Genomic DNA, 12,848 nt, shown 5'->3' with positions numbered 1-12,848 from the left:
AAGCTCACAGATCTGTAATTTAAAGAAATAACACACATGTATGCAGTTTATTGAAAGATAACATACCAGAACTTCATATTCAGGTCCCAGCAGGTTTTCCCACTTGGATTTCAGCTCATGTGCTGGAGGGAGCAGGACTCTTCCTAAATATTAAAGTGAATATTATATTTACAAGCATATTATACATTCAGAAGTAAGTTTATTTCTAAATACTTCAATAAAAATTCAGTATAAATAAAAGATTAGAGGGTGCAATCCCAAAAAGGAAAGTGCATTAAGCTGAGTCAAACTGTGCAAATCAAAAATGTCTTTCTTAGCGAAACAATGCAAAATGTCAGCTACTGCTAACGTGTGATTTATTCAACTGAGAGGCAGAAATGATGCTCGCCATCGATGAGATGTGAGTTCTGTAGATATAGTACTGTAAATAAATCATTCTTTCAGGCTGCAAAACAAATTTCACATGGCTTCACAATTTGTTGCTATAAAAATGCTTACTACTCCAGGGAAGCATCATCTCCCATCAAAATGAACCCCCCTTAAGAAGTAAAACACCTGACAAGATATTGCTGTTATCGAGGGGCTGTGTCAGCACAACGCAGTCACAGACTATTTCTACAGTTGGCAGGTAGAAAGGCTTGTCTAGTTTAATTAGGCCAGCAAGTAACATGAGCTTTAATATAAGCTCCAGTTCTAAACCAGTCTTCCGTGGGAACTTGGCTATCTTGACATTTATATCTTTTCAGCTTTCTTACTTATGCAACCAAGGCAGTATTACATTCATGTAAGACAATTTGACAGAGCTAGACAGCATAAAATGACTGGCTGCCCTGCATTTGACCTCATCCAGAAGCTCAGTGCATGTATAAAGTTCCAAGCTGAAGAAATGTTTAACTGGTAAGAATCAAACTCTAAAGCAAATTCCATCTAGCAGCTACAGCAGCGGCAACTGAGTTCTGAATTATCAAAACCTGGGTTTTTTCCCCCTGAATAACTGTAATTTTGTCAGATGTCTAGACAAAGCACAGACCACTTTGAATTGCTGCTATGTCATAGTGAAATTTAGAATGTAAATCACAAAATCACTGCAAGGACATTGAGGTGCTGGAGCAGGGCCAGAGAAGGGCAACAGAGCTGGTGCAGGGCCTAGAGCACAAGGGTGATGGGGAACGGCTGAGGGACCTGGGGGGGGGGGGGGTGTGTTAGTCTGAAGAAGAGAAGGCTCAGGGGAGACCTTATAGCTCTCTACAGCTGCCTGACAGGAGGATGGAGCCAGGAGGAGGCTGGTCTCTGCTCCCAGGAGGAGAGAGGAAACGGCCTCAAGCTGCACCAGGGGAGGTTTAAACTGGAGATTAGAAACAATTTCTTCCCCAAAAGGGTTGTCAAGCACTGGAGCACGATGCCCAGGGCAGTGCTGGAGTCACCATCCCTTAAGGGATTTAAAAGATGTGTAGATGTGGTATCAGGGACATGGTTAGTGGGTGACTTGGCAATGCCAGGATAACAGTTGGACTCAATGATCATAAAGGTCTTTTCCAAGCTAAATGATTCTATGACTCTATTCTATTTTGCACATAAATGAGTAAAATACCTCAAGGGGGGTAAAAAAGCTCAGAGTCTACCTACTAGCAAAAGCCAACAGAAGTGGGATGTCAAGCTGCCTCAGTTTTCAATACCTTTGTAGACTGCAAACATAAAACATGAGCTTTGCAATGCAATCCTCATCACATCATTTTATAACTTTGTATTTTTCTGCTTATTGAAAACAAAGATTTAAGTTAACTTTATCATAACATAATCCATCACTGTATGACAGATAAGCATATTCTATCTGATCTACACTGAGAAATCACACTCCTCAGAGCCTATCAAGTGAGATTTCACTTGGAAATATCCAGAGCATCTTTAACCTGTAGGCTAAAGGAAATACAGATACTCAAGGATTCCAGAAAATCCAGATAACTATTTTATGTCACCAACAAGAAACCTGACTAAGGATAAAAACTTGGGGTTTTAAATAGAGCCCACAGTTCTCTCTGAAATAAATTATCTCCATAAAAAAGAAGGGAAGAAAAACGGTCCCAAAATTCTCAGCTGTGAGTGAAAGGTTTTTTCCTTCACTGAAACTGAATTGAAGCTTCTAAGGAGAAGTCCTCTTTGTGACCCTTGTTATTAAGCACAGCCTGATCACTATTCCCAAACTGCAGCAAGAACAGAACACCAGCACATTTTTCCACTCCTTCTACTTGCAGAACTACTCAGGGACAGAAATTCTTTAGTCTCTTTTTCTGCTATTATAAAGTTATAGTGTGAACACACAGGACCTAAGCACCTGCAATCCCCTGTGCAGCCCAATATGGATTTGAAGGTTCACCAGGAGTAATGAATCTTAGGGTCAAGCTCTAAGTTCAGTTCTGTAACTGTGAGCTGTTCAGTTGGCCGAATACAGATTTCTTTGTCACTTCAAAAACACATTACCTAAATCTATGAGTTGTTCAGAGCAGGTGCTGATGCATGTCCACATTTGAAGTTTTCCTTTTTCTTTCTTTCAAACACACTTTGAAGTCTTTGCTTGTAACTTCCTCAGAACTGTGGAAATGTTGGCTGGAGTGATTTGGATTAAATATATTCAATTCCAATGGTATCACCCAATTCACTTAAAATACACCTTTTCCCCCAGAACAGCTTTTTCCACATGGCAGCTAAGAAGTTTCTTTCTAGTCTCTCATCCAGCTGGGATTTCTCATGACCTGAGGTATGTACCACATCTTCTATAATATGCAAGGCCTCAGACATGAAAATGCTTCCCAGGGACAGCTTTCATTAGCAACAACTTTTAACATATTTAGTCTGTCTTTCTGCCTGCATTTCTATACAGTTTTTCATTTCTAATTAGAAAGCATCAAGAATAAATCACAAATGTGTTGTAAAAATCCTGGTCAAAATTGCCAACACCTTCAAAACAGCGATTTTTTCTTCTTGCACTATCCTCCTGGTTTCACAAACTTACTATACAAGGATGTGGACTGTGCTCTAGTGCACTTCATTAAGGCACTACCTTTACCTGCCCTACTGCTGGATACTTTTCCTGGCTGCCTTTAAGTGTCTGACATGCATCATCATCTCTTTGGGTTTGAGTACTGCTGCAAGGCAAAAGAAAGCAGTTCTGCCCACTCTGCAGTCTTGCAGATGTAGCTGTTAAGTTAATTGCCTGTAGTCTGCTAGCAGAAAGTTTCAGGCCTCATACACCCTGCACCCTAAACCATGTTGCCTTTGTAACAGAACTGCTTAAGCATGGGTTTGCCTGGCTAGAAATACTATTTAATACCTCCCCAGGAAACACAATTTAATGAGGATTTCACACAACTGGGCTAAAAGGGAAGTAATACCTATTTTATAAAACATACCTTTTGCATTAAACTTCTAAAAGCACTTCCAGAGTTTAGTCAGAGCCTTAAATAAGCAGTATTTACTTTAGCACCATTATAATGAAGTGCTCATCACCACGTCCAAAACAAGCACCTGTCTTTGGAATTTAAACTTGGCCATTAAAGTCTATTCCAAGGTGAAATCTTATACATCGTATTTCAGTATGAGTAAAATTTGCAACTAAGTATTTCAACTTTTTAACAGAGACACACGCTTTATAGTTGCATAAAGCTTTTGCAGAACCTTGTAACTCTACAAGTGGTTTCTCACTATGAAAAACCACAGTTTAATCAAGCAATGATACTTGCTTACTATTGCATTAAACACTTCTGATTCATTACTGAGTTTCAAAGCCATGCCCTTGGCAGTATCTTGCTGGCCCACAGAGGACCAGAACTGCTAGATTATATCAAGGGCAGTATCCAACTGCAAATAAACTATGTTTTCAGTGTTTAAATGTTGGTATCCCAAGATACACTGTGCATACAAACACCTTAGCCTGTACTCTACAGGGTAAGAGGAGCTTGGATACATACATAGGAGAATAGAAACACCTGGTAGTACACTTGGCACATGTTGCACCAGCGATATACCACACCCTCCGCTCAAGAAATCAGCACTTATCCAACTGGCAGCTATGGATTCCAGGCAATGAAATCCTTGCTAGACTCAGGTGTATCTACACCATACCCTGCGGAGCTCCAAGGAAGGGGCTGATGAGATTTGCACAATACTGGAATTAAATGGGAGCTACTCGTATAGGTACAACTTGGTACAAACTCCTTTTGAAACTGAGGGCTTTGGAGTATTTATGGTGACGCAGTGGATTCACATCAAAGCAGTTTGTGTCTGCTATGAAAAGGGCTCAAAAATACAGTTTGATCAAAGCTGATTATCAGCAGAACAGGAATCACTAAGGCATATCTAGAGAACACACCTTGGGACTAGCAGAGTTTATTAACTTCAAGCCAGGTAAAAGCAATTTTAGCTCCCAGCCTAAACTGATCCTGGCATTGATAGAGCACATTTGCACAGCACTAGGTATTAGGTAACAAATTCCTCAGAAAGTTCCCATTGCACCAGGGCAGACATCTGCAGGCTGTGACACCAGATAACCCAATCAGGAGGAGTCAGGAACTGACTACAGAGATACTGTTCACTTCAGTAGAAAAAGAAAACACTCTATGCACAGAAAGTGCTACAGTAATAAAGAACTGGCTAAGTGACACAGGACCACGTGTTGCTCTTCTCTATGTCATGAGTGTAAGTCCTCCTGCTTCTTCTGCCCCTAAATACATCCTGCTGCTCAGTCCTTAGATTATTTGTCCATTGTAACTACAAATCAATATATGCTTTTCCATTCCTACAGTTAAAACAATGCTTTGATAACCTCATGTCTCAGCTACTCAACCACCTCTGTTTTGGCTTCCTATTTCTGGGAACATGCAAAAGTCACAACAAAGGATGTCTCGTTACGAGGCTTGGACAGAAAAGTTAAACAGAATGGAGCATAGGAGCTGCTACATTTCTCTCGTTTCCAGGTTGTCTTTAATACTGACAGATCTTCCACAATCACAGCAAAATTGTTATTCACTGACAGCCGTAATTTAGAATCCTCTATTACATCTACATATCTTCAAAATTACAAGGCATAAGGATAATTTATGCTGACTTTAACACAAGCTGTAGAAATTCACCCAGAATTTCCTGTAGAAGAGCCCAGAAATCTGCAGAGGAATTGAAGCATGCCTTCTGGAAAGACCTTCAGCCTTAACCTTGAATCAGAAGTCAGCTAAAAACCAAAGCAGTTCATGCCTTTGTGATTCACCCATATGTTCAATTGCCTTTGCTGTTAAAAACACATGCCTAATTTGAACTTCTGTCCAGCTATCAGGTCTTTACACCTATTATGCCTTTGTAAAACCAGAGGTTCTCATCTGCCTGCATAGGTGTACAATTTCCAGTTCTGCTAGTAAGCTCAGGACAAGCAAGACAGAAATGGCATGTCTAGAGAGTGAACTCTAGCTTCCAAAAGCAGCATGAGAGGAAGCAGTATGCAGTGGTATTAGTACCACAAGGTAAGTCAGTTGGGTCTGGGAGACTGCAGGCAGCAAGGAGAGATTCATTGCTAAGGGCGGAAATCTCGCAGGAGTTGACATAACCTGTGCAAGGCTTCCTACTTCTCTGGTGCTCCAGGAATGCCAGCGAACAGAAGCTCTATAAGCAGGACAAGCAAAGAGGGGTGAGGCATTTATGTGGCAGGTGGCACATCGGTGAGAGAGATGCTTACAGAAATGACATCTGTCTCATCTGTGTGGAAAATGACCTACAAATGGAGACATGTTAGAAGACATGTCCCATCCTCACTGCTGCAGTGCCTCTGGTCCTTCAGAAAGCCACACTCAGTCAAAACTCCTGAGGGAGGGAGGAAGGGAGGATGCTGCAGCTCAGGTCACAGGCTGTAGGAAGGCAAACTGAGCAGCTCAGAGGATGAGTTCTGATGAAGCTGCTGCAGGACCAGAAGAAGAAACTGCAACAAATGGGTATCAGAGATGATGTACAGGAAAGCAACAGAAGATTTTGAAAAGATTCTGCAGATGCAGGTGCCTAAGACCTGTGAGGGCAAGAAGACAGGTATGACTGAGGTAAGACTGGATCAGAAGATAAATGTGAACTCCCAAGAATTCCATCTCCTGATGCTGCTCACCCAGCAATTTGGTTCAGGGCCCTGGCAGCACAGGAGGCTGAACACATCTTCTCTGTCAGGGGAAGACTGCAGACAGGACAGCTCAGGTCAGCAGGGCTAGCAAGAGGAATTGGTGAGCTGGAGGCATTCAGCAATACAGACCTTATGAAATTCCACTGTCTATAATCCACAAAAAACCCCAACCAGCCAACAAAAAATCCAAAATATGGCAATCAAAGGGGGACCACTAATGGCTGGAAAAGGGAAAACTTCATGCAAGGAGAAAGACCCAGAGAATTATAGTCTCACCTTTGGTCCTGCAGGGATTATACTTCCTTTTGGAATCCATTTCCAAACCCATAAATGATAAGAAGGTGAATCAGGAGCAGTTAATATAGATTTGCCAAACAACTGACCAATCTGACTGCCAAGATGGCCCTATGTGGATTCAAGTGTAATACACCCCAACTTTACCAAAGCTTTTGACACCAATTACATTGGTATTCTCATTTGGAAATTGAGGCAGCACAGGTTTGATGACTGGTAAATAAGGCTGAAAACCACATGGACCACCAGGATGAAAGACACCATTAACCAGTGGCACAACAGCCAGTTGTGAGAGGTCAATTGCTACAGGGGCTAACATTATCCAGTATCTTCTTCAGTGTCCTCTATGATGGCACAGAATGTCCTCTCAGCAAACAATGTGCAGTGCTACATTTTAGGGATAGGGTGAGTACATTTTAGGGATAGGGAATAGTCAATAGGTAGGGATAGGGAAGAGTCAATAGATCCACCAGGTAGAAGTTTACTTCAGAGGAACCTGAATCTAAAATACTACCGAGCAAAAGCTAAAACAGAGTATAAGCCACAACAGCCCATCGGCATTGAAAATGGTTTAAAGAGAATTCCAAAGGCTCAGAAGAGACAATACAAGATCTGTTATCCACCTGTTTTCTGTAGATCCTGCTTCTTTATATTTTTAAGATTATCCTTTTGTTGCTGGATTTCCTCACTCTTAGTGTCCATATTAGTTTCAGTCCCTACAGCTCCAGGGAACACAAAGGTTGGAATAGTAGGATGAACTGTGAAAACAGATGAAAAATAATAAATCACATGCTGCAAAATATAGGAAGTAGTAACACTGCCTCAATAACTACTCTTCTTTTGGCTACACAAGAGTTCTGTGCTCAATTTTCTTTAATCCCTCATTTCTGTTTCTTTCTATTCCTCCTTTAGTATCTCATGTACTACAGTGTGCCCTTACAAAATCTAGGATCACACAGTATTTAGTCCTAATTGTTAAATTAGGTAACTGTAACTTGAGTGAAAAATAAAATCAGTTGCTGAAAAAGAGCTGCAGAAAGGGAGATAAAAAAAGGATTACCTCTATCTGAAGGTCTCTCTGAAGAAACAGTAGAAGAAGGTTTCCTTCTAAGTAAGGTGAGGCGGACAGTCTGTCCCGTGTTACGCAACGCCTCTACGACTTCTTGGTTGGTATAATCCTGTATATTAACTCCGTCAACCTACATCAAGACAATGGTATCATATAATAGTAATCACATTACATTCTTAGGCTGCACTGTTCACTTCACATTGTTTTGTGTAGAAATTATAGGGTTATGCACCCACGACAGTGGCATTTGCAAAACAATCTCATTAATCAGTTACATTTCACTAATCAGATACTACCAAAATGCATTTTAACAGGAAACATAACAGTAATTTCTCCTGTCTTCATAGGGCAACCACAAAACAGAATTTACTAATCTTATATATGGAAGCATGCACTGATTTTCCCCTCCAGTTTGTTTTGCTTACAAAAAGCAGCTTGAGGAGTATTGGTCTGAAGCTCGGCAGCAAGTGTAGTCAACCTATAACACTGTTCAGTTCATTATCACTGTTAGTTTTCTCATGGATTTCTAACATGCCCCACACAAGCCTACATACATAACTGTCCATATAATCCACTCTGAATAGCCTGATTCTTACATTAATTCAGGCATTTTAATTTACACCCAAAATATTCTGTTTACCTCACTGTTAGGTCATGCATCAATAGGGGCTTCTACTGCAAAGCTGCAGATAAAAGCACAAGGTTGCATCAGTTCTTGCTCTCACAAAGGAGAACCTGACTTTGGAAGGTCTGGCATAGCACACATTTCTAAAAGCAATTTAAAATTATATCTCTATAAATATTATCTCTTAAAACAAAATGACTGTGTTTTAATGTGTAATTCATTCCTGCTTGTACTGTGAATGCAAAATTGGCTATTACTCAATTCCCTGTTATTCAATGGGTTTTAATTTTTCTACACATAAAGCTTGGGTTTTTCAACCTAAATTGTGACTATTAACATTTTGATTGTATCCACACTGTGCTACACAGTCATTAAGGACCATAAACAGTGTGCCACATCTTGTAGAATCTTAACCATCCTCAAATCCCATTCAATTCAAACAGAGGCTAATGCTGCACATCTTTACTTCAGGCCAAAAGCCAAGATTCTCCACTCTGAAACATTCTAATCCAAATGCTTGCCTCTTTCACAGTTAACTACTATTTACTACTACTTTGAATATAAAAAAATATTTTTAATCACAGCAAGCCAAAGCTCATTGCTGTTACAAACCTACCTAAACAAATACAAACCACCAAATTATTTCCTCTGCACAGCAGAGAAGGTTTAATTCATTTTTAGAAAATCTTTCCTACGTTGTTCTTTTAACACCGAGATGCGTAATGAAGCATTAGCTCTACAAGAACACAGAAGCAGACTATTTTACTTACAGCAACAATTTTGTCATGAACATGAATTTGGCCATTGTGGTCAGCAGCACTCCCAGGTATTATGTTCTTCACAAATATCCCTGAAGGTTCTGTCAGGAGAGAGAGGGGAGAAAGAGAAACAATTCAATATATTAAGCCCATTTGTTTCTTTTCTTATTAAGATTTTTAATTATAGCCCTTTTCACACACTTCTATCCACAAAGTTATGATTTTGTAAACCACCACCATTTGCATATTACATTCACACAGCTTGGCATCGAACAACTGAGATCTCTGGTGGGACAAACAGCACGAACACAACTACCAGTACACTGAGCTCCAAATTTTGTCCTTAAAATGGCTCACACAAGGCCACTTCCTCCATGGATTCATCCTTGTGCTTACCCAGGCTTTAAAGCACAGTCACTTAAATCCATGCTGCATTCGATTTCAATAGGACTACCTAAGCTAAATGTAAAGTATGTGCTTAAGCACTTTGATCAGGACTTCAATCGTCTTACAGCTAAGGAATTTAGTACTTTAAATCTTAACCAAAGAGGATTGTTCTTTAAAAAAGTGGAAAAAGAAAAGAGAAAAACATGGAAAACAGAAAAGCTGTCCTTTGTCATGTTTGACATTTGAGTCTTAATTCTAACTTGCAATTAGAACAAGGAAATAAAAAACAAAAAACCCTAGTATAAAAACTCCAATCATCAGTTGAAACAGTTACCCTTCCCTTCCACAAACTCCTGCAAAATATGAGATGCTTTTATTCTACTGAATCTTGACACTTCATTCATCCTTTTCTGAACACTAACCTTCCCCAGACACCTCATAGAGCGGTTTGGGTTGGAAAGGACCTTAAGATCATCTAGTTCCAACCCACCTGCCATGGACCAGGAAACCCCTCCTGGTGCTTCACAAACTGCCTTTTCCCACTCCCTGACACGTGCTCCTCCCCATCCCAGTTGCCAGTGCTCACTGCACTGGCCTGGGATTACTGACCAGCAACACAAGAGAATCTCCTGGGAAGAGGAGGGTTGCAGAGCAATCCCAGCTGCACCACATTCCCAGAATACTTTCTGGCGTCCCTCGAGGAAGGGAGGGGATAAAAAGCACACCCTTTTGTGTAAACCCAGATATCCAGAGTCAACTTTAAAGATATTATCATTTGTGAAACCAGTATTTGAAAAAGAAGTTAACAGATCTAATTTAAAGAGGACTTGGGGAAAACAACCCCAAGCTGATTCCATGTCCCCATATCCTAGCACAGGTATTTTAATGTGCTCCCAGAGTTCAGGCACTGGATCAGCCATTTGCCAAAGACAAGGCTGAATCTCACTTTGTAGCAAGGTCTTCAAATACCTTCTGCACAGATTTTCCAAGTTACACTGTTTCAAAGAAGCACTATTCATTTTCCCCACAGTAAGTAAAGGATATTTGAGAAGCCCCATCCTAGACTTTACCAAATGATGTAGAACTCACCTATATCACATGTGCCAGCATATCCAACAATTGTTATCCCTAGGCTTTGCCCATTCTTTTTTATAAGTTCAACATCGTAAGTCTCAAAGAGGTTGGTATTATCCTATAAATAAAGCAGAAGACAGTAAAAAAAATAGCTCATAATTTGCCAGTACAATTACAATATTGCAAATTAAGACCTTCAGAAGTGAACAGTGATTTTGGTTTTCCTCTTTTAGGAGGGATCATGTTTGCAAAACAGATGTACCCAAGATTTGGTGAAAATAAGGTGCTTTTTATGTTCTTTCCTAATGCTTTCTCCACATACATGTCAGAGGTATAGTATTTATATTTTATGGAAAAGAAAGGTTTTCTTTAGACTGCTCAGGTGTCATTTCCCTTTGGATGCCACTGCCATGTGTTAACAACAAACTCACAAGACAGCAGAAGCCCTCAGTATTTCTTCTCTCCCTTTCATATGTCCTGATAAACAGTGTCACGAATCCACTTGCTTGAGCTCTTTATACTGGACAGTTAAGAAGCAAAAAAACCCTGGTATAAATACAGAGTCTTATCACACCACAGCTTCCTGTCAGAAAGTGATGCTTCTCTCTCCTTGTTATCATCTACTAAGGAAGTGCGGGGCAACATGAAAGGGATCTCAGAATCAGCCTTGCTGCCCTGGAAGAAACCACATATATACTCAACAGGCATATCTTTACTACAGAAGCAGTTGCCTACTTAAATGCAAACATGGGTGACTAGGGTAGATGTTTGAGCTTATTTTTATGCTAGATCCCAAACCACAAACCATTCCAAAAGCCAATCTTACACACATAAGCTTAACAAGTTTGCTTTTATCCTGTTCAGATTTGAATGCCCCCTAAACTGCAGAAAGCACTGGAAACGCCCACGTTGTCTGAGGCAATGGGAAGCAAAAAACTCACTAATTCACATTAAGTGAAAAATATTTGTAAGACCTAAAAGAGGAAGGCAGAGAATTCATTGTAAAAGCTTTATTGTTGAACTGGTGTGATGACTTCTCATAACAAACAATACTTGAGAAGAGAAGCATATAACATGACCTGTTCTCCAAACCCTCCATTTACTACAATTACCAAAAAAAACCATAAAAGCCACCAGCTAAGATTATAAATGATTTGACCTTACACTGGACAAGTATATGGAAAAAGGTCCCCATAAGGTTGGCCTGTGCAACTCTACTCTGACAAACAAAAATCAAACCTGCCAGAGAGAGCTCAAACATGACACACTAAAGATATTGGTGACAAAGAGAAAAACAATCAAGCACATAGAGCTGGGATTTCAAGGGATAAATTAAAATACATAAAGTTGTTTGTGTTCAGTAATCAGATACAGTCCAATGAGATCAAAAAGATGATGATCAGAGTAAGGTCTGTTAAAGTGATGAAATCAGGAGGGACAGTGTCACTGCCAACAGTAAAAATTGGACCAGGGAACTGCAAAACAAAAGAGAAGTTTAATCAAATGCTTGTGAAATACCAGCTTTAGAAGGAGCTATATTAAAAGCAGGCCAATGTTATGGCCTATTTCACTTCTCATTGAAAGAGAAATGGATGGACAGCTATCTCCTTATCAAACACACCTCCCTCCACTCACCAACTCATTCAGCTCATTAAATGCCTTCCAACTCTCTTGCTCCATAAGACACTGAGGGAGATGAAGATAAATTGAGATGCTCTATCACTTATCTTTAGGATAGGGAACCAAAAGAGTAAATAAGCCTATAGCAACATCTGAAATGGAGCTATGGCTTTGAGAGCCCTGCTATTCTGACAGTCAAAATCCCCTCATAGTCATGCCTCTGGTGCTACAGACTATTCATTTACATAATGTTACCGGTAGAATGCAAAACACTGGAAGTGGACCCTGGAAAAGTTTAAGTATGGAGTCCTAAATCCAGTCAGCACAAGTAGGTTGCTAACACTGCCATCAGTATCTTGGCAAGTACAGAAAATATGACTGCTGTGCCCATGCAAAGACATGAGTAGTTTCAGTTATTCTCTACTACATGAAATTTAAAGGAAATAAAATATTAATATAAAACTGAAAAAACCTAACCATGTATTAAAAATTCCTTTCTGCTGGTTTGCGAAAAAAGGAAAAGGTAAATACTTGCTATTCCAAAGCTTACAGCTAGTGAGAGTACTCAGAAACCAGAGAGAAACTGGATCAAGGAAAAAGTGCTGCTGTAAATCAAACACAAATTCAAAGGTGGATCATGAAATACATCATTAAATTAATAAATACATTCCGATTAGCCACTGTTCTTGGCTATTCAAATCTCTCAACACCAGAAAGAGGAGTTTCTTCAAATCTAAAGTTGAAGGCACTATTTAGTTCAGAAAACAGGAGATGATATTCAGAAAGTAGATGAAATTGCAACATGATTTTTTTTCCCCTCTAAACTACATATCAGGAATAAGGAGAACACTGAGAAGACATCCAGAAGGAATA

The 12,848-nt window shown here is 39.8% G+C and overlaps 1 protein-coding gene across 4 annotated transcripts in view; it reads right to left on the bottom strand.

Moving 5' to 3' along the window:
* The window catches only part of PATJ (PATJ crumbs cell polarity complex component), a 154,354-nt gene that overhangs the window by 125,381 nt on the left and 16,125 nt on the right, over positions 1 to 12,848 (bottom strand). For all 4 annotated transcript variants that reach the window (XM_062617518.1, XM_062617514.1, XM_062617515.1 and 1 more), the window contains 5 exons: positions 10,371 to 10,473; positions 8,907 to 8,995; positions 7,503 to 7,641; positions 7,066 to 7,200; positions 67 to 143 (listed from right to left, as the gene is read on the bottom strand). In XM_062617518.1, coding sequence (XP_062473502.1) covers positions 67 to 143; positions 7,066 to 7,200; positions 7,503 to 7,641; positions 8,907 to 8,995; positions 10,371 to 10,473 — 543 coding nt within the window. The remainder of the gene's footprint in view (positions 1 to 66; positions 144 to 7,065; positions 7,201 to 7,502; positions 7,642 to 8,906; positions 8,996 to 10,370; positions 10,474 to 12,848) is intronic.

Source organism: Pezoporus occidentalis, unplaced genomic scaffold, assembly GCF_034315485.1.
Source record: "Pezoporus occidentalis ecotype Australia unplaced genomic scaffold, CSIRO_AGI_Poc_V1 ctg198, whole genome shotgun sequence".
NCBI lineage: Eukaryota > Metazoa > Chordata > Aves > Psittaciformes > Psittacidae > Pezoporus > Pezoporus occidentalis.
The sequence above is the reverse complement of the archived record's forward strand: the minus strand, read 5'-3'. Positions and strand labels throughout refer to the sequence as shown.